The sequence below is a fragment of the Coccinella septempunctata genome, chromosome 1 (genome assembly GCF_907165205.1).
Source record: "Coccinella septempunctata chromosome 1, icCocSept1.1, whole genome shotgun sequence".
Lineage (NCBI taxonomy): Eukaryota > Metazoa > Arthropoda > Insecta > Coleoptera > Coccinellidae > Coccinella > Coccinella septempunctata.
Genome location: NC_058189.1, coordinates 57447792 through 57471194, shown reverse-complemented (window position 1 = coordinate 57471194; position 23403 = coordinate 57447792). Strand labels below are relative to the sequence as shown.

At 36.1% G+C, this 23403-nt stretch overlaps 1 protein-coding gene across 3 annotated transcripts in view; it reads right to left on the bottom strand.

The window, feature by feature from the left end:
* Positions 1–23403, bottom strand: part of LOC123317817 (midkine-B-like) — a 145658-nt gene that overhangs the window by 933 nt on the left and 121322 nt on the right. Inside the window, exon 4 of one of the 3 annotated variants that reach the window (XM_044904434.1) lies at positions 426–596. In XM_044904434.1, the coding sequence (XP_044760369.1) occupies positions 426–596 (171 nt within the window). Of the gene's footprint in view, positions 1–413; positions 597–23403 lie in introns of all 3 variants that reach the window. The other 2 variants (XM_044904439.1, XM_044904429.1) reach the window with 2 other exon arrangements.

Here is a 23403-nt window from a genome sequence, read left to right as displayed (position 1 = left end):
AAACTTGTAACACATCATGAACGATTTTTTTTTCATTATGGCGCATTAAAAACAAACAAGCATTTTATATTTTCAAAACGTTCAAAGTAATAAGAAATTGTTGCTTTAGGTATACTTTTTTCTAATTTCAGATAAAAAGACGATTTGTATAAATATGTAAAGGTATATAAAAAATAATTTAAAACTAGAAAAAAATCATATGTTATTCTAGGAGTTCGATAATCATAGATCATAGCGACATGAAGAATTTAATTTGAAGTTTTTTTGGCGCTATTTATTACCTTTTCGTATATCTATGAAATTTTTGAAGAACAAAGTAAAATGAAAACAATATTGGTGAGATTTAAATAAATGATAATAAAGATAGTACAAAAATGAATGCCTAAAAAAAATAAAAAAAAACGAAAACGAACCTTTGCCTTTACCTTTGTTGCCTTTATTACCTTTAGTAGGTTTGGCTCCTTTCGGTTTGCATTTCTTTGTGATTTGCCTGTTTTGTTCGCATGAAGCATCGCTATTAGGCTTAATTTTATCCGTTCTTGTCATCATGCTCTGTGCATTGCATTCAGCCCAGGTACCTTTCTCATATCGGCAAGCTGAAACAAACGGAAATTTTCAGAATGAGAACTCGTATTCAAAGATTATAGAGTTCTCTTTATTCTTTGCTCGTATTGAAACAGGCACTTTGTAGGTACACCACATGAAACACCTTCATTGAAATTGCTGTACAAAAATTGAATTTGCATGAAATACCTCCATTAACTAGTTGAGCCAAATTAAAAAGTTTTTCTGTTACTTTAAAAAAAATCTTCATAGTAGGCTGTTGTTGTTTGGCAACTCTTGTGGATAAAAAATTCCAAGCAATGAAATGATCGAAGAAGGCGTGCTTCAGAATGGCTTTGTAGATAGATTTCCTGATGTTACCTTTCTGAATTTTTTTCTGAAGACATCTGTGATCAAGGTGAGAGTTAGCCTCCTTGAATTTTATATAAAATTACTCATGAAGTCAAATGTTTTTATGATTTACCAATGTTAACTTCCCCTTAATATTCATTGCTTTCCTAATATGTCACCCATTTTATACAGGGTGACAATTTGTAAACTTGCCAGGCCAATTACGTCGCGACAAGGATGTTTTCATAGAAAATACAGGAATAGGCAATTTTTATTCGGAAGTTGACATATTTCGAGCGGAATTGTAAGCTGAAATCTCCTCAACCCTAGGTGTAGGGGCTATCACCCCTAAATTCTTAATAGGGAATAGGGGGTGAGATTTACCTCAATTGAAAGATCACTAACTTGTCCCTCTACATGAATATTATCGTTTGCAAATTTTTATTGATTCCTTGAAGTAGTTACAGGAGGTGACAATTTGAAAACTTGCCAGGCCAATTATGTCTAGACAAGGATGTTTTCAAAGAAAATGCCGGAACAGGTCAATTTTTAAAAGGAGGGGGACAAATTTTTAGCAAAATTGTAAGCCGAAATCTCCTCAAACCTAGGTGTAGGGGCTATCACCCCTAAATTCTTCATGAGGAATAAAGGGTGAGCTTATTACCTCAATTGGAAGACAATATGTACCTCTACATATTACTATTGTCTTCCAATTGAAGTGTAGCCTATCCTCTATTCACTACACCTAAGATTGAGGAGATTTTGGCTTACAATTCTGCAAGAAACATGTCCCCCTCCGAATAAAAATTGAACTGTTCCGGAATTTTCTCTGAAATCATCCTTGTCGAGACATAATTGGCCTGGCAAGTTTTCAAATTGCCATCCTGTATATTGCTGAGCCTCAAACGAATCGTTCAATAGCAGCTCGTTTATTCTAAAAATTGCCCTAAAATTTGGTCCTATCATGACGTTAAGTGCATCAATGAAATCCAGTCCTGTTTTCTTTTACTTTATCTGAAACTTTTCTGATCAATTTCTGGAAGCATACTCGGGAAAACCATTAAAATTGAGAAGAGGAAGCGATTCACTGCAGAATGATCCCCTCTAAGCTCATAAATGTGATTTTGAAATTTCTCCGAAGATTGGCATCGGAGTCCTAGGGGAGTATAGCAGGGGAAAAATTCCAGGCGGAAAACGCTTCGAGGGCCATGGGTACATTAGATGGAATTTTTATTGAATTTTCAATCTGAAGGGTTCACGTCAATTTGGACGAAAGACTTTGACACTGAGAAAAACTATGGAAGATATTTCTCAATCTATAAATTTTAGAGGTGGAATTACCTAAGCCATCATGAAATAAAATTTATCGTTCAACCTGTTCAGGTTAAAGTTTGATAAGCTACAAAATTTTTCTTCATTGATTTGAAAGTTTGAAATGTTTCAGTTATTAAAAGAAATAGCTTTCATTGAGATTCGAAGTTGAAACAGATTATACGAACAGTGAAGTTCTCCTTTGGAAATTAAGAGGTTGTACTTCAGTCCTAGGTAGTGATTTTCGAAACTCTTGTAAGTACTTTTTCTATCGTATCGTATTTGGGAGCACAATTCCAGTACAGGCATCGAAAGTACGACTTTGAATAGAGATAATGTTATAGTATGCAAGCTTCCCTACTGACATCAGAGATTTTTGAAATTTAATGAACTATTAACAATGCATAGAAAAAAACACAGGATGAGGAAAATATTTATCTACTATTGAATGACACAGAGATAATAAAAATGAATATAATTCTACACCTTGATAATGAAGAAACCTACAAAAATTTCCTTTCTTTGAAATGGGTGAGACAGTTGGGGATAACCAAAATAAAAGATGCTGTAACCAGACAGTTATGAAAAAGGGTCAGTGATAAATGTATGGAAATAACAGTTGTCAGGTAAAAACAATGTGAACAGCTTGGCAGTCTCCCCACTTTTTTTGTAGTTAACTGAAAGATGAATGAAATTCTCGAGCTCGACAGATCCACAAGAAAAGTGATGCTTATGAATCGTATCCCACATCCTGGCTCTTCGATACAAAGGATATGCCTTGCTTGAATGCGGGGAGGCAGTAATTTGCAAAGTTTTGAATAAAAACACGGTTAGAAATGGCAATAAGGATATTGAGAAGTGAAGATTCACTCTTAAGGATGACATCAGGAATCAAGGGGCCTTCCTATTAAGGGCTGAAAGGGGAGCCTTGGAAAAGCTCAGAATATGCGACATATCAATAGATAAAATGAGTAAACGTCTGCAGTCTGTTTATTTGAAGAGATTGAAAGACCATGCTTTGTCAGAAACATTATCCTTTGCTTTTCTGAAGTTAGTCGAATTCTGATCGAAAACAGGGAGGGGTATTTATTTGTACTTGTAAAGATGCAGTGATAAATACTAAGATGAGGTGAAAAGAGTTCAAGGAAAGTGGACACCCCAACAACTTACAAGGCATGCCATGATCACTAGGAAACTGTTATGCACACTGTTTGCTTGTAGAATCCATGCATGCTCCATCAGGGTATACATAAAGAGACACAAAACTAGTACTCCGAAAACTCTGTTTCCATCAGAATGAAGTTTGTGGTATACATATAGACCAAGAACCAGTGCCCCCATATGTTCCTCAGAGATTCAAGCAGTTGTTGCCACAGTAGAGCCAGATATAATAGTTCTACTAGAGAGCAGAGCTCAAAGGATGGTTTGTCTGATCTACGGCCATAAAGTTTGGATGGTGGCCAAAGGATGTTCAGGAGGAATGAGAACCAACTATGCAACAAAATTAGGGATCATTTCTACAGAACTCTGGCTGAGGTATTGGTGTGCTGAATGCAGTGTTGGTCGAGTAACTTCGATTCATCAGGTCCCATGAACCAAGAGGCACTTGATGCTCATCTATTTTCTTAATAGGCGGTGTAAGGACAGAATGAAGAAGTAACCCAAGAATGTGTGGGAGGTTTTTTTTAGTGAATACCCAAACAAGAGCTAGGAAGTTCTTTTCTGAAAAAACAGCTACGAGGATGTATTGATATCTAGATAGCCTAGACCAGTTCCATGTATAAAAAAAATATTGCGTTTCTATAGCAACGAACAATAACTCACAAGAAGTGTCAGTGTGAAGTTTGAGGTCAAAAAAGTAAACCAGAGTTACGCAATTAATTAAAAGAAAGAAGATGTTCACCGGAATTGTGAAAATCGAAAAATTGGAGTATCGAGCCATCATCAATTACATGTATTTAAAAGGGTTAAGAGTTAAGAAGATTTACGAAGATATGCTTAATACCCTTGGTGATCAATGTCCTTCGTATGCGATCGTGAAAAATAGAACTGCAAGCTTCAAAAGAGGTAAATTTTCCATTGAAGATGATTATCGATCGGAAAGGCTAGTTTCTGTATCAGTCCCCGAAAATATGCAGTTTATGACATGATTTTATCAAACTGATGAATTGGGCTAAAACGGATATCTGAAACACTGAATATTCCATAAGACTATGGATGAGACTTGGGTACATTTCTACGATCCAGAATCAAAGCAACAATCGATGGAATAATGGCGACACTCTGGTTCTCCAAGACCTAAGAAGTTTCGTGTCCAAAAATTTGCTGGAAAAGTTCTTGCTTCAGTTTTTTGGGATTGCCATGGAGTAATCATGATTGATTTTTTTGATAAGGGTAGAACAATAACAGAAGATTACTATTCGACATTACTGACCACTCTACGGGAAAAAATTAAAGAGAAAAGACGCGGAAAGCTATCCAAAGGTGTTTTGTTTTTGCAGGACAATGCCTCTGCACACACATCTCATGTTGCCATGCAAAAAATTCGTGATTCAGGTTTTGAATTACTAGAACACCCCCCTTATTCACCAGATTTAGCTCTATCCAACTATCATGTCTTTCCTCAACTGAAAAAAAGTTTAAAAAATCGTAAACTCTTCCAACGACGAGGTAATAAAAGCTATGGAGGTCTGGTTTGCAGAGCAAGAAGAAACATTTTTTTTGAAAGGTCTAGAGACGTTGCAGATTCGCTGTGATAAATGTATCCAATTAAGAGTAAAATATGTTGAGTAATAAAATATTTCGACATGGAAATTTTGTTTTGTTCTATAGTAGGCTAAGAATTTTTCAATATATCCTCGTAAACATACTCTGGTCGTAGGGTATCTGATGAAAATAAACATCTCGAAGCGGATATTCCTGAAATAATCTAATGGAAAGTCAGTGATCCCTTGCAATGTAATTTTTTACAACAACCGGATCCAGATTTGGATCCTAGTCCCAAGAACAGTTTCATAACTTCAACTCCGACATATCTTGCAACCTCCACCCATAATTCATTAAGTCCCTTCGGTTTAGCTTCGTAGGTACACTACGAAGGCTTCTTCTCTCACCTCAATTAATTTGACTGATGGCGGGGATTAGACCCAATACCTCAGTCTCACGAACTTCAGATTATCTGTTCGGATTATACATTGGGACGGTATATCAACGAACATGGCATTCGGAGTTGCATCCGAACTATCTCCTTATAAGGGAAATTGTCTGCTAACAATGGTCTGAGCGGGATTAAGGAAAGGATACCGTCTTATGTAACACCACTAATGCCATTAGGCCCCGCCATTTTCCGTGCATAGAACAAAGGACTACATTCCGTTTTCTTGTTCCCTCCTGCACGAGGATCTTTGATATAGAATCCGAAGATAATTTGCATTTGGTCCTAGTTGAAATTCGTTTTATATCGCAGGAATTACGTGGCGTAGCGGAGTGGGCGAAACAAGCAAAGGAATGCCAAATCGTTCACCACCGCCATTAGCCCATTACACAGTCGGTATTCGTGGCAAACCGCATAATCGTTTTTTTATGAACGGTTCTACTTTTAGGCATTTTCCAGCTTGCGTTCAAAAGAGAATTTTCTCAATGCGTTCTGTTCACTTTTTGAACTACAATAACAGAAATAAGTAATTTTGACTAATACAGGGTGAGTCTTTGACTCGTACACATATTATAAGAGTATGGGGAGTCCGGGAGAGATGAACCCCTTTTCACTCTGAAGCAACTCATTTTTTTGCGAGAAAATATCATGCCCAAATAGGTTACGATAGATAATAGTAGAGTGATGGTGAGATGAATATTTTGAGTACAGCAATTTTTTTTTTAGGAACCGAAAATTGGCTCATATCTCTCCAACCCATGGGAGAGTTGAATAAGGGGCGAGAGAGACTTGACCATAAGTTTGTTTATCAGGAAAAACATTGAAAGAAAACAATTTCCAATAACCAACGATTGTCTATGTCGATGATGTTGTCATCATCAGATGTATCAGCGTATGAAGTACATATTTTTTATTTCAGAGGCACTCTCACTTATTTCCAGGATGTTTTTTACCTTTGTATATTTTTTATAATTGTTTCTTTTATTCAATCTTTTTTTTAACAAACTATTATCTAAGCTCAGTGCGGGAAACATGGATCCCTGATTATGTCTCTCGACCATAGCATGGGTCAAGTCTGCCGCACTCCCTTTTAGTCTATTCAACAGATGTTTTCTTGAAACTTTTACAATTTTTATTGAAAACGCTCATCGTTTGTAAAACAATATTAGTCAATGAAAGCAATAAAACGAAATAACACCACGCACCTACTTAATTTTTCAGACAGTGTAACAAAAAAAAATTATTCAATTTCTTACTTCTTTACAACAAAATCATGTTCAACCCTCTCACTCCCGAACTGTTCTGATGGCGGCCAAAATGGAGCCGCCACTAGTTGTGCCTTGTTATGAGTCTGTCGCAAGCTATTTTCGATACCGGTAGCGCGAAATTTGATTTGAAATATTTGAGGTGGTTCAAGTCTCCTACCTGATCAAGTCTCCTGGAATCACCCCAGATTATTGAAATCGAAAGAAACAATTTTTTCCTATACCATTTTTCCCGATTCGGCCCTGATAAAAAGATATAGCCATTTTAAGTTTTCATAATGAGCTGTGCCACCCCTAGAAAAACAAAATTACCTTCAGAATAACTACACATCTGTGGATCTTTTGAACAGAGTTGCACATAGCCAAATTACCCAATTTTCCGAATATCACAGATATTTGTTATTTTTGAACCTCAAATTACTCCAAAACGGCGTATTAGACATATTCATTAGATAGCGTCCAACTTAGTTACAAGAGTTGGGTTCTTTGAATTTTTATTGTTTTTATGGTACCTAATGGTCATAATGAGAAGACGTGGGTGATATCTTGTGTTCAAAGAAAATTCCTCAAATAAATGAAAAACTATATTCTGAAATTCATTTAATTCGATAAAACCGCTTTTGAGATCGAACTGAAAATAACCATTTTTTTATGGTTTTTCAACGGCCTGTATCTTTTGAACCGAGCCCATTCTAAAAAATGGTATAGAAATGGTATGTGAGTTAACATAGTTTTTTTTTGAGGGGCCTGTATTATCCTTGACACTTTTACTCTCCCATCCCTATTCATGAGAAGCAGAAGAATGTTTCCTAACAAACAAAAGCAAAGAAAACGAATGATCGAAATAGTTACTTATGTACCAAGTACATAAGTGAAGGTGAAGGTAAACAGTTTACTTTCACCAACCTGAAGATTCCATTGTAATACCGAAACACGTGTTGTGGTTTAAAAACTCATTTTGTGAAAAATTTGTTTCAAGTTCAATTATGAATTTTCATCAAGTGTTCGGCCACATCAATTCAATATTCGACAGTTTTTTTACAATGGTGCACACCTATTACATTTTTTCGTCGACCTCGCATTCCTTTATGAAAGTAAGTACATGGTGGGCAAAATTCGTTGTCTACTGAGGCGTTTTCGAGAACTATAAGAGCTAGAGAAAACAGATGACACATTTCCGAGCTCTTTTTCAGAGAAACAAAGAATGGTGAAAACCGTCACCCCCTACGATTTTCGTTTTTGAGTTATTAGCCAAAAATGAGATTTTGAAAAGTTCTCATAACTTTTTTGTCTTTGAAATCACAGATCTGAAACTCGAACCTGCTACAGGCACTTTTTACGAAGAATCCACTGACAAGCTCAAATTATTTTGTCTTTTCATTTCGAATTATAAGGCGAATCTTTTATTGAACTTGTTATTTTTGAATTGAAAAAATTTTTTTGTCAATAGCTTCTACATATAATAGTGCCTATGAAGGTTCAAGTTTCATATCTGTAACATCAAGGACAAGAAAGTTATGAGAACTTTCCGAAACCGTCAAAATCTCATTTTTTGCTAATAACCCAATAACGAAAAATCGTGAGAGGCTACTGTTTTCATCATTCATTGTTTCTCTGAAAAAGAGCTAGGAAATGTGTAATCCGTTTTCTTCTAGCTCTAATAGTTTTCGAGATCCCCACAGTAGACAACGAATTTTGCCCACCCTATACTTAACCGATTGATGGCCTCCATCTAGGTCGCCGTAATTGCAAATTCCAATTTCTTCTTGTTTATCATAAACACTAACATTCAAACCAAGTACCTATTAATTTCACTCGTAAAATCTAGCAGATTTCGTAAATAATTAATTTGAAAAAAGCGAATGACAGTTATTGTCATAGGCACTTATGTTTTCATCAAATTCTGTGAAACTCTGTAAAATTGATTCAAACGCCCCTCCAACTAGTATTGATATCTTAGTAACGGACAGCAGGACGAAAAGAGTTTGCGGATGAGAAGTTTATCAGGACGAAAAGTACTTGTCTTCAAGAATAGTCGACTTTTCCTTTGGAAATTAGTACTATGTACGTAAAATGTAATCTTTTGTTTATTTCAGAACGAAGTGAGGTGGACTTTTATACAGGGTGTCCCAAAACTAGTGAATCAAACGTCAAACCACGATAGAGTAGACCAAATATTATCGAATGACACCAACATTAGTTCAACGAAAATGTACCGTTTCCAAAATATTCAGAATTTTATGAAAATACCTGAAGTTGCCGATTTTTGAACTATTTTTCTTAATAACAGGGCCAGTTTGTGAACAAGGATATCGATTTTGAATTATATTGAACTAAGATTATTGTTTTATCTCCCCTAACTGAAATTATTTTGAGTAGTTAATCGATAACCTAAGTGAATGTAAATTAAAACATTTGTTTTTTCTACATGATTTTTATTACTCAGAATAAACCTCCTCTATAGGGGTGATAATATGGGAGGAAAACGCAGTACTCAATCACAAATTAGCATTGTGATTGAAAAAATAGTTCGAAAATCGGCAACTTTAGGTTAAGTTTTTTTAGAAACGGTACATTTTCGCTCAACTAATGTTGGTGTCATTCGATAGTATTTGATCTACTCTATCGTGGTGTGACGTTCGATTCATTAGTTTTGGGACACCCTGTACATATAACGTTGTCAGGATATTGCGCTTATTTATTTTCCTATCAAATCTCGTAAAATTCGAGAACTTGCATACTTATCGCCTATCTGATTTCAACTGAAATTCAAATATTTTCCATTCATAATAATTGAAAGGTGGTTAATAGTACTTTCCCAACACCTTTTCACAGAGAATTATTTAACCTCTGAGAACAACCTCGGTTTTTCTCGTTTTCCTTAGATCCAAACGTTTAATTAGGTGCATTTCTTCCCAAAGTGAATGTCTGATTCGTTTCCCGAATAAATAACATCGAATACTTCAGCGTTGCCTTTCCGTTCCATTTCGATTCCACGAAAGCCTAATTAATTAACTCAAAATAGAAGGCAATCAACTTTCAACTATAACCCGAAGTTTCGAGTGATGAATGATTACAAACAGAAAATGTTTGGAAACTTTTTAATTAGGCCGGCCGGAATGAAGAGCAGTTGTTTGTTGCGACTCGAGAATTCGGGGATTCACTTTTGTCTAATGAAAATTGATGGAAAATCTCCCTCTTCTCGTGGGTCTAAGAGCGAAATTCAATAGTAATATTCGGGGATTTCCTTAAGTGGCAAAGGAAATGGAACACGAAGAATTATTTATTGAATTTTGTCTGCACGCCGTTAATTTTCCTGTCAATGTTTGATATTATTAATTTATAGTCTGGCATTTCGAATTAAGTTTTCCAGGCATACCAGGATAGAAGAGATACTTTATGCATACTTCAAGATTTTAAAGGGGGTTGCTTATACGGGGATATATTGAAAATATGTGCAGGGGCGTTGTCCTGCTAAAACAAAACACATCAATTATGATTACTCCATGGCAATCCCAAAAAAATGAAGCAAGAACTTTTTCAGCAGATTTTTGAACACGAAACTATTTAGGTCTTGTAAAACCAGAGTGTCGCCATTCTATCGATTGTTGCTTTGTTGCTGGATCGTAGAAATGTACCCAAGTCTCATCCATAGTAACAATTCGGTTTAAAAGTCTACATCGGTTTCAAATCGAGCACAGATTGAACGTGATGCTTCTACCCTTGCACGCTTTTGGTCAACATTCAAACATTTGGAATGCCATTTTGCAGCAATTTGTCTCATGTCCAAATTGACGTGAACTTTATGATGAACGCGTTCGTATGAAATATTCAGTGCTTCAGATATCCGTTTTAGCCCAATTCGACGGTCTGATAAAATCTGCTAAAATCATGTCATTAACTGCATCGATATTTTCGGGGACTGACACAGAAACTGGCCTTCCCGATCGGTCATCATCTTCAATGAAAAATTTACGACTTTTGAAGCTTGCAGTCCAATTTTTCACGGTCGCATACGAAGGACATTGATCACCAAGGGTATTATGCACATCTTCGTAAATCTGCTTACCTCTTAACCCTTTTAAATACTTCCCTTTCTCAGTATTTTCTTATCAATCAAGTATTCACACTATTCAACATTGAATATTCTAAGCATTGAGAAAAAATATCCAAGTTGGTTATGTCAATAATATTGTATGAAATAAATGGAATGGAACCTTAGGGCAAAGATTGATCAACGATGCGGCTTCCACGGTACACCAAATCCGCAGAATCGTCCCATAAATATTTAATAACCAAAGTTGGGCCCAGCAATTCAACCGCTTTTGAATTATATCTCCGCTCGGGCTAAAAAAAAGACTTCATCAAGGCCCCCTCTGGTATCCTCGAAGTAATGAGTATTCATTGCATAACTTTTTGACGGTTTGCTGAAGGGAATCAAGAAATATGTAGGTGAGGCTTGAACACAGATTTTATAAGGGTGAAATCAGCATTACGTAGGGGGAGCTCCTTTCTGATTAACCCCAATGACTGTCAGCCAACTTGTTCCGTTCGTTGAGTGCTGTTTAGGGTCGTGAAGATTAACCGACACCTTCGCTTACCGACTGAAGCGTTGAAAAGGAATAAATTAAATTTTAATGAGTATCACGAAAATATATGTTATACTGGGTGATTCCGGGGCGAAGACTGTCATATTTTAGAAGAAACTAGTCAAGACAGTTTCTAAACATATTTGGTTTATGGCTTGGGGCCTCTATTGAGACTCTATAGGGTGATTTGTCTGATTCGACCTAATTTACTTTTATCAATAACTTTGGTATGGCTCATTCAATTTTGATTAAATTTTCAGTGTAGTACGAGGATGTATTGATATCTAGTTGGCCTAGACCAGTTCCATACATAAAAAATTATTGCGTGATCATAGCAACGAAATTGTGAAAATCGAAAAATTGGAGTATCAAGCTATCATCAAGTACCTGTATTTAAAAGGGTTAAGACGTAAGCAGATTTACGAAGATATGCTCAATACCCTTGGTGATCAATGTTCTTCGTATGCGACCGTGAAAAATTGGACTGCAAGCTTCAAAAGAGGTAAATTTTCCATTGAAGATGATGACCGATCGGGAAGGTGTGTCAGTCCCCGAAAATATCGCTGCAGTTCATGACATGATTTTATCAGACTGTCGAATTGGGCTGAAACGGATATCTGAAGCACTGAATATTCCATACGAACGCGTTCATCATATAGTTCACGTCAATTTGGATATGAGAAAAATTGCTGCAAAATGGATCCCTAAATGTTTGAATGTTGACCAAAAGCGAGCAAGGGTAGAAGCATCGCGTTCGATTTGTGCTTGATTTGAAAACGATGTAGACTTCTTAAACCGAATTAATATTATGGATGAGACTTGGGTGCATTTCCACGATCCAGAAACAAAGCAACAATCGATGGAATGGCGACACTCTGGTTCTCCAAGACCTAAGAAGTTTCGTGTCCAAAAATCTTGCTTCAGTTTTTTGGGATTGCCATCGAGTAATCATGATTGATTTTTTGGATAAGGGTAGAATAATAACCGGAGATTACTATTCGACATTAGGTACTCACCACTCTACGGAATAAAATTAAAGAGAAAAGACGCGGAAAGCTATCCAAAGGTGTTTTGTCTTTGCAGGAGAACGCCGTTGCACACAAATCTCTTGTTGCCATGCAAAAAATTCTTAATTTGGGGTTTGAATCACTAGAACACCCCCCTTATTCACCAGATTTGGCTCCATCCGACTATCATCTCTTTCCTCAACTGAAAAAAGTTTAAAAGGTCGTAATTTTCTTCCAACGAGGAGGTAATAAAAGCTGTGGAGGTCTGGTTTGCAGAGCAAGAAGAAACATTTTTTTGAAAGGTCTAGAGACGTGGCAGGTTCGCTGTAATAAATGTATCCAATTAAGCAAATAATACGTTGAGTAATAAAATATTTTGACATCAAAATTTTGTTTGGTTCTATAGAATTTTTTAATATAGATATACCTACTCGTAAAATATTTTGGGAAACGAGTAGTATTATTGAGTGTACTCATTCCTATTGTACTACACTGAAAATTTCATCAAAATTGAATGAGCCATACCAAAATTATTGATAAAAGTAAAATCAGTCGAATCGGACCAATCACCCTGTAGAGTTTCAATAGAAGCCCTCAGCCATAAAACAAGGATTGTTTCGAAACTGTCTTGACTAGTGTTAATTTCTCCTAAAATCTGACGATCTTCTCCGGAATCACCCTGTATATAGCCAGTAGCAGCGATGAATTATTTTTCATTATGTCACTGGAATACCTGCTCATATTCACGACGAGCAATTTATTTCCGTTTCCACAATTCTACATTGAATTTGAACACACTCAAGGGTTAAAGCCGTAATACAACTTCCTCTTCCATAGTTGTCGAGATATTAATTATTGTTTGTAGTGTGTGTGCAATAGTTCATTCAGGTCTCTGATACATGCTGAACCATTGTTTACACTCGATTCCATCTACCTGCAGGTAGGTAAACTGTTGTGCAACATGTATAAGGGTAGGTTTGCATTATGAAATTATGCGGAAATTATGAGTTTAGCCAGCAAATCCATTGAGCCCTAAGTTAATACGCTTAGGTCCTATGTTCTATAGCAGATAATATTTGGGATATCCGCTGACTTAAGTTCTTATACGTAGATGAAGTTATTTGCATTTTGGATGGACGATAAGTTGGATGTATCTGCTCGAATACAAGTTGCAAGTGTGATAAAAGTTAAAAACTGTGTACTATGTATACTCCATTCCTATATATTATAGCAGTCGGTTGGCCATGAAATAATTTTCTCAAGTTTTTGTGACTAGAACGGAGTAAGGCGCCGTTGCCACAACTAATAAGAATTTTTATTACGAAAATGCCGAAAGTGATTCAAAAGCTCATTCAAATAGTTATACCTTGATATTCTAAAATCCACAATACGTCAGACGGTAGCGAACATATTCAATGTAAGAGAATTTATACAATGTTTCATCTCAATCTAAACGACTCATATTTCAGCTGATTATTTCCACAATCAGAAAGATTGTGAATGAAGAGGATGACAAAGAATTTTCTTCTATTAGGAGACCCAAAAATGTGGTGGCATTTGAGAATTTTATGTTTGAGTGAATTAATGCGAAGGGTTTACTACAAGATTTTCGATGAATGTCATCGTAGAATAAGTTTCCGAAAATTGATTTTTCTATTTTTCATTTGATAACCTATACATTGTAAATGTCTTAAGGTACCAATAAATACTTAATTATTATTATTTTATCAATGTATTAAGATGAACAGCCACAAGTACGCGCCAGTTGTCCTGTTAATTGTTTATTCAAGTGAAATTTTTGTTCAAAGGTGAAGTTCATCTTGACTTAAAACTTCCTTTAATTCCTTACTTATATTGATGCAAGACGCAAGATGATTTTTGTTGAAGAATTTAACATTCTTCTAATTATCTGTTAATTCCTTCGGGAGATACCTATTCCCAACCACTGCATCGTATGCATTTCATGTTTGGGTTAATATTTTTGAAATCTGCAACTGATGTAACGTATTCAAAATTTAGTCAAAGAAGATAACGAACATTAACACTCCTCATGCTAATGCATATTATGATATTATACTGATCTCTTGTATTTTCTATGCAAATAAACTGGATTTGGTATGCCTTCAATCAGTTTGTATACACTTCAATTATGTTCGTCACATAATTTCCGAAGAGATTCAACATTGTGACAAAATAAGTAATAACAGAAACTTTTACGTAGAACGGGCAACATAGCGTTGATTTAAAACCCAAAAATGTTTTGACAAGAGTCATAAACCCACATTTTCGTACTATACAGAGTGAAATGTGGCCAACCGAGTGCTAAAATAAAAGTGAATGGAGTATAAGTTTAGAGTATTATGATTTTCCAGGTAAATTATCAGGTTGTCCTGGATTAAATTATCTGCAAATTATATTGGATATATGCAGAAAGCTTTTATTATTGAATTCTACTTCAGAAATGGGAAGCATTCAGAAGACGCTAGTGGAAATATAAGGATTAAGGAGTATAAATGTATCAGCGACTTCAGAATAGAGTATCCCAAAGATGCTGTTGATTATGAATCTTTTTAAAGTACTGTTCTCGGTAGTATTCAAATAACTGGAAGTGAAAAAACCATAATACCTCGATTCATTCAAAATTCACGTCGTCAACATATGGAAATTATTAATTTTTTCTATCGTCTCAGATTGTTTGGTTTCTTGTAATCTTACTCAATGAAGAAAACGCTTTTCGCACATTGGATGAAAACATCATGAGTAATTTGAGAAGTAACTCCTAATTTTCGAAATTCATCCTCTACCATCAGTGCACAGAAAGAAGGGTGGGGAAATTGTAAACAGAATTGATGTGTGAAATTATCAGCATTTTTGAAGCGTGTGAATCGATATTGCCCTAGCAACATGATGAAAGGCTTTGTCGCTGTGAAAACATTTTTCAATTACGTTAAATAATGATTGAATTGAATTTTATATACTATCGGAGGTTTTGTGTTGCAATAGCTAATTGGCCAATTAATCAAAGAGTGCATGATGTAAAATCATTTATTCTAAGCCAGCCTATCGTTTAACCAGTGCATTTAATTTGCTTTTGTGCGCTGAAGTCATAAAAATGCAACTTTGATATGGCGAGACTTTGAAAACAGTGTGTCACTTCAACCTGAAACTTGTCTGAGTCAGTGGCGGTTCCAGAAGGGATTTTGGAGGACGGGGGCTATATTATTTTATATTTGAAATTCTGTAAGGTGTTTGTTGATAGAAAATAGGTCCGTTCGATCTTGACGAATTTTTAACTAACCCCATCGGGAGTTTTCGATGGACAACTTTTAACACGCGTATATCAGAAAAATCATCGTAGATCTTAATGTGATACATACTCTCAAAGAGAAACTCTTCTACTAATGAATCTCTAAATTTCATAAAGTTCGTTGCTTTATGGTTCTAGGAGTGATGTTGGAGTTAGGGCATTATTTTATATTAGAAATTCTGTAAGGTGTTTGGAAGATAACTACTTTCAAACTGACACTAATCGAAGAGGGAAATGAAATTATTTTTCGATATTCGAAAAAAATTTTCTCTCAACTTCCCAAGGGGGAGGGTAATGGCTTTCCCACTGGAATCGCCCTTGGTCTGGGTTACAAGTAGCTCAATCTATTGTACAAAATGAGTTTGAAAGGAATACGAGGATATATTGAAAAATTCTTAGTCTACTATAGAGCCAAACAAAATTTAAATGTCAAATATTTTATTACTCAACATATTCTCCTCTTAATTGGATACATTTATTACAGCGAACCTGCAACGTCTCTAGACCTTTTTATTTCTTCTTGCTCTGCAAACCAGACCTCCACAGCTTTTATTACCTCCTCGTTGGAAGAAAATTTTAGGACCTTTCAAATTTTTTTTCAGTTGAGGAAAGATATGATACTCGGATGGAGCCAAATCTGGTGAATAAGGATGTGTTCTAGTAATTCAAACTCTAAAGCACGCTAAAGCACCTTTGGATAGCTTTCCGCGTCTTTTCTCTTTGAGAGAAGAGTGATCAGTAGTGTCGAATGGTAATCTCCGGTTATTGTTCTAACCTCATCCAAAAAATCAATCATGATTACTCCATGGCAATCCCAAAAACCTGAAGCAAACTTTTCCACCAGAATTTTGGACTGAAACTTCTTAGGTCTTGGAGAACCAGAGTGTCGCCATTCCATCAATTGTTGCTTTGTTTCTGGATCGTAGAAATGTACCCAAGTCTCATCCACAGTAACAATTCGGATTAAGAAGTCTACATCGTTTTCAAATAGAGCACAGATCGAAAGCGATGCTTCTACTCTTGCACGCTTTTGGTCTACATTCAAACATTTGGGGATCCATTTTGCAGCAATTTTTCTCATGTCCAAATTGACGTGAACTATATGATCAACGCGTTCGAATGAAATATTCAGTGCTTCAGATATCCGTTTTAGCATAATTCAACGGTCTGATAAAATCATGTCATGAACTGCATCGATATTTTCGGGGACTGACACAGAAACTGGCCTTGCCGATCGGTCATCATGAGTAATGGAAAATTTACCTCTTCTGAATTATACAGTCCAATTTTTCACGGTCGCATATGAAGGACATTGATCACCAAGGGTATTAAGCATATCTTCGTAAATCTGCTTACCTCTTAACTCTTTTAAATACAGGTACTTGATGATGGCTCGATACTCCAATTTTTCGATTTTCACAATTTCGGTGGACATCTTCTTTCTTTTAATTCATTGCATAACTGTGGTTTATTTTTTTGACCTCAAACTTCATACTGACACTTCTAATGAGTTATTGTTCGTTGCTAAGGTAACGTAATATTTTTTATGCATGGAACTGGTTTAGGCTAACTATATATCAATACATCCTCGTATACTGACGCACTGCGAACAGCAGAGCGAAAATGTATATCCGTAAATCAATTACTGATAGATCAAAGGATTATTTTTGGTAGGGGAGAGTTCCTTTGAATCGGACGGCCCATGAACCGGACGCTACAGTTTTCTACTACACTCGATGGTAATTTAGCACCCTTTACGTAAATCCCATTTTTGCAACAAGGCGCGAGCCACAAGGTCGGCCATTTTCCAAGAGATATCGATCGATGTTGCAAAAATAGGATTTACGTAAAGGATGCTAAATTACTATCGAGTGTAGTAGAAAACTGTAGCGTCCGGTTCATGGGCCGTCCGATTCAAAGGAACTCTCCCCTAAATAAGCTAATCGGATTTATTCCTGCTGGTAATTTCTCGAAACAATGCACTTATCATGCACGCCCTGGACGGAACACAACCCATGGCATGAACTTTCATGACCAAAAGCTAACGGTGAGGTTTGCAGTATGCAGATATGACATGATCAGGACATTCTTTATTGAAATCATTTCAATTGGGTACATTGTGCACTTGAGAAAATTTATAGAGACTCTTTATAAATGAATATAACAGGGAAGTTGGCTCTGAAAAACTGTGTGCTGGTCTTTACCAAAGTCTTTAGAACTAAATGTCATATAAATTCAAAATTGACGCCCACTGCGATGTTTCAATCATTAATACACACATCCTGTAAAAAGGCTGTAGAAGTTCAAATGATCGACAAAGATTCAATAACTGTGGTTTCAGCCAAATCATTGCTGTAGATCCTGTCCGCTCAACTTGAAAAAAAAATGATTCCTTAACCAATGACCTGTGAGAATGACATCTAATTCCTCTGATTTTGGCTTAACCAATCCTCGTACAAGATTCGTTGAAAATGTTCTTAGTTTTATGGAGTGTTTTTAGGTTTGGTTCAATAAGAATGAGTTTCACAACCAGCCTGTGAGTGCATGTTTTGCAATTTTGTGTGGTTCTAGGCCTACTCGAGGAAACTTAGCCTTGATATGTCTACCTACCCCCTCATCTTCTGAGAAACTTCAGAAGCTGTGGTATCTAGCACAAAGTCAGGAATATGGTTGCATGTTGGCTTTGAATGTCAAACCCATACCCATACTCAATGATGTTGGCCAAACTCAGTGGCCTGCTAATGGTTCACCGATTCCCTAAGAACAAAATCCTTAAAACCAAGAATAAGGTAAAGTTATAAAATCTCTGTTTCTCAACATCTAAAAACCGTTCAATCTTGTTACCGGCCTAGTTAAAACGATGGAGATGATATTCGGTATTCAAATCGTCGAAAAAGACCCTTTCTCTTCCAATCAGTGAATGGGACCCCTTCGGGAGGGCTCCATCTTCATTTCCAAGCAATTTTATCGACCAACGATCGGGGAATATAAATCAGGTTAGTTTTTGCGATTAACTTCCGGTGAGCTCACCCTGGCCACTAATAAATTTCCTAGTTTTGACGTTTTGTCCCGTTTTTTTTAATGAATCTTCCCATATAAATAATGAATTCCGCGATTCCCTGAGCCCGGGCTAATTGCATCAACCGTGAAATATTGCAGCTTTTGTTGCTGCGCGATCCGGTACGAATACTGATTTGATTAGAAACGGTAAACGTGAAACTGAATGCGGGCAGAGAAGGCAATAATGAATTTTGCTGGGTGCATGACTCGAAACATCTAAGTAGGGTTTTGTAGCCGCCCTGTACCTTCAATTAACTATGCAGTTTCCTGCATAGGAACTACACTCCCTGACAAAAAACCGAAAAGAAAAATTTTTCACCAAATTCATTTTGAAATAACTTTTTAAGGTGTGCATGGATTTCGATCATTTTGTTGTCTATTTGTAGCCTATTTCATCTAGTTTATCCTCTGATATCAAGTCTGCAGGAATTTCAATTGAATTAGTCGGTATACAAGGTAGAACTGAAAGTGCAATTTCCTCTAAATTTCTGAACACGTTGTGGAGGTGATTAGTGACGTAATGATGGGTCTTTGAATGAGATTTCAGAGCCTGATCTTCCCTTAACATTTAACTGTTTGATTAACGTCGATAGCTCTTTCCTGAAAGAAAAAACGATTTTTCAAAGGGAACTATGCAATTTATAACATTTTCTGATGAATCTGGTTTCATCTTTCTGGGTACCTCAAGTCTCAAATTATGAGGATGTGGATCAGTCAAAACCAGGGAATTTTTTCATTGAGACACCAATTCATTCTCAAAAAATTGGAGGTCCAGTCAGAGTTGAACTGTGGGACCTATTTTCTTTGGAGGAACATCAGCGTTATAAAGAAGAAAATTTCATGCCTTTCATAGCTGAATTGAAATTTGGAATTTTGATGAATGGTCCAACAGTTATTTTCGACTAGATGGAGCCAGAGCACACATACGAGGATATATTGAAAAATTCCAAGCCTTATAGAACCAAAAAAAATTTCAATGTCAAAATATTTAAAATATTTCATTACTCAACATATTCTCCTCTTAATTGGATACATTTATTACAGCGAACCTGCAACGTCTCTAGACCTTTCAAAAAATGTTTCTTCTTGCTCTGCAAACCAGATCTCCGCAGCTTTTATTACCTCCTCGTTGGAAGAAATTTTACGACCTTTTAAACTTTTTTAGTTGAGGAAAGAGATGATAGTTGGATGGAGCCAACTTTGGTGGATTAGGGGGGTGTTCTAGTAGTTCGAACCTTAAATCACGAATTTTTTGCATGGCAATATGGGATTTGTGTGCAGGGGAGTATTCCTGCAAAAACAAAATACCCTTGGATAGTTTTCCGCGTCTTTCCTCTTTAATTTTTTCCTGTAGAGTGGTCAGTAATGTCGAATAGTACCGGTTATTGTTCTACCCTTATCCAAAAAATCAATCATGATTACTCGATGGCAATCCCAAAAAACTGAGCCAAGAACTTTTCCATCAGATTTTTTTGAACACGAAACTTCTTAGGTCTTGGAGAACCAGAGTGTCGCCATTCCATCGATTGTTGCCTTGTTTCTGGATCGTAGAAATGTGCCCAAGTCTCATCCATAGTAACAATTCGGTTTAAGAAGTCTACATTGTTCAAATCGAGCACAGATCGAACGCGATGCTTCTACCCTTGCACGCTTTTGGTCAACATTCAAATATTTGGGGATCCATTTTGCAGCAATTTTTTTCATGTCGAAATTGACGTGAACTATATGATGAACGCGTTCGTATAAAATATTCAGTGCTTTAGATATCCGTTTTAGCCCAATATGACGGTCTGATAAAATCATATCATGATCTGCATCGATATTTTCGGGTACTGACACAGAAACTGACCTTCCTGGTCAGTTTCGTTTTTCCCACTGTAGGTAGCGCTGTTTAAAATTTGACAGAGCATTGTCAATTGATATTTGAGAATAATTTGAATACTTTCCTACGACTAACGAATATGTTGTATTTATAAGCGATTATTGGTGTGTGAAAATGTATTAGTTTCGAGAAAGGGGTGTAGAACATTCATTTATTCAGATATCGATTGAAATTTATTTTGAGAGGATTTTGCATCTCTTCATAAACTTTTTAGGGTTTTCACTCCCAATCTCTGAAACAAAATCAATTAAAAATGAAATCAACGATTTGCTCCTGCGTAAATTCTTGCACTAATTTGTCAGGAGCAAATTAACTAGAAAAAATTGTTGCCTGACAATGAACTTAAAATAAATAACGTTGAAATTATAATTCTTAGTAACGTTTCGGAGTCTATATCAGACTCCTTCATCAGACGAAAAAATCTACTTTTGAAAATCTTCTGAATTGTCGCTTTTTGTCTGACATTAATTGTCAACACACAGAAACAGAGACTGCACAGAAACGTTGATTCATTTAATTTTGAAATTACCGGATGACAGTTCCTTCTTTATTCAACATGTCGTTCAGTAAGTTCAGTTTTCTGTATGGACAATCAAGAACTACAGCTAATAATTCGGTGTTGTTGGAATTTGAGGCAGAAAATATCAGATGAACGAACATTCGGGAAGGATATAGCTAAGTTTTATGGCAACTTCAGCAATATTTCAAAGAAACTGTATTGGAAATACGTAATGTGAATTGTGAGCATGTATTGAGAATCAGAAATTGATAAATCTATTCGAGTTTGTTCTTCAAATATTCTTCCTGAATAGATATAGTGAAAATTAACTTTCTATCAAATGAATATACTGGATATTTGACCAATCAATTGTGTTTTATTAAAATCATATTGAATTACTCCCCTCACGAATTCGAGTTGCCAAACAGAAATTATGTTGAAGAAGAACAGTAAATACTCCTTTGAACCCTTATTCGGTAGTGTTGAAATGTTGACAAATTTGTTTTTACAACGAAAATTGAACTGTAAATCACAAATACTCCTTAACAGGTGACAAAATGGGCCAGTTCATATTTTGCACTCGTTGATCGCTATTCGATATCAACGCAAAACAAAATAAAACGAGAGAGTATCTTGGACTTCCTTTGATAGAACAAGGATAAAACGAAGCAAATGACATAGTGGCGCCGCCACGAAACAGATCCCATATCCCCGATTTTCTGAAATGTAGATGCTTGCAAAAAGTGACAAGTGCACACACCAGTGTTTTAGACATCTTAGTCATCATCTTCAATGGAAAATTACCTTCTTTTGAAGCTTGATGCAGTCCAATTTTTCACGGTCGCATAGGAAGCACATTGACCACCAAGGGTATTAAGCATATCTTCGTAAATCTGTTCACCTCTTAACCCTTTTAAATACAGGTACCTGATGATGGATCGATACTACAATTTTTCGGTTTTCACAAATTTGGTGGACATCTTCTTTCTTTTAATTTACTGCGTAACTCTGGTTTACCTTTTTGACCTCAAACTTCACACTGACACTTCTAAAGAGTTATTGTTCGTTGCTATGGTAACGCAATATTTTTTTATGCATGGAACTGGTCTAAGGCTAACTAGATAACAATACATCCTCGTATATCATCATCAATGCCTATGTTTATCTGCATTTTTGGGACATAAAGTGATTGAAGGAAACAATAACATTGAGTTACAGAACATCTATCTTCAGAGTTCCATAACCTACTTTATTTCTTTAATAACTGAACAATAAACTTTTTTCTCTACAGACAATTTCCCTACGAAATATTTCTTCTGATCCATTTCTATTCTTCCCCAAATACATGTCCGAGAATTGCCCGAACTTTTATAGCCGAAACTCATTCCCCGCGTCTTTAAATTATAAAAACATCCATCAAAAACACTCCCACAAAATTCGGGGAGCTAATGATCCACTTCCCGAACTCCTGGGAGCTTAAACACGGAACAAAAGGTTCCCTAAAAGCAACATAAATTTTAAAACAGATCGGGCGAACTTTGAGAACATTTTATGGAACTCTTCGAGGCGCATATGTTGCGAAAGCCATTGTAAATCTGTATTACCGATATAAACTGACCTATGGCCTAATAAAAGTTGTGTTACTCGAAAACGCGGAGCCCTGACCGCTTGTCCACAGGACCTGTGGCAGAATTGAGGGCCTTTAAAGGTGGAAAGGGTTTTCTATGTATTAGATAGAACTACTTTCTAAGAAGTCTCGAAATAACTATTCGGTAAGTAGTTGATGATACATGAAGAGGTTCAATAGCCTTACAACTTTGATTCAAATGAACTTTATGAAAGCCTACACTACTAGCCAACATTTATGAGAAATATGGAGGTCTGAATGAGATGATTTTCAGATGTCATTTCTTGTCGTCCTGCTATGATTCTAGCAGAAAAATGGGAACAAACTTATTGATCATCAAATACGAGTAATACGATGAATTATTTCATTGAAGAAATCGTGTTATGTTCGTAAGCGATTTCAATTACTGGAGAAGAAAGAAATTGACTTTTTTTAGAGTCGAAGAATCATCACAGATCATGTGGATTTTTTCACGAGAAAGTCAGAAAATTATCAAGATTTCTACTTTGTCGCGAACACAAGCGTCAAAAATTAGAGTGGGTGAGATTAATGGCGATACATAATCTTTACTGAAAAATACAGATATGGTCGTTTTTGTGATAGTAAACTCTGCCCTGTTCCAGAAGTCCATCCCTTTTAAGGAGACACGATTATGGATTAGAGTGGAGTTCGCTTAGATGGCAAAACTACCCAAGAACCATGAATCTTAAGAAATATGTTCATGAAGTTATCAACCGAATAGGCCCACTATTTCACGTATATTCTGGATGATAACGCACTGCCAAATAGAGCCCATGTTTATATTAAA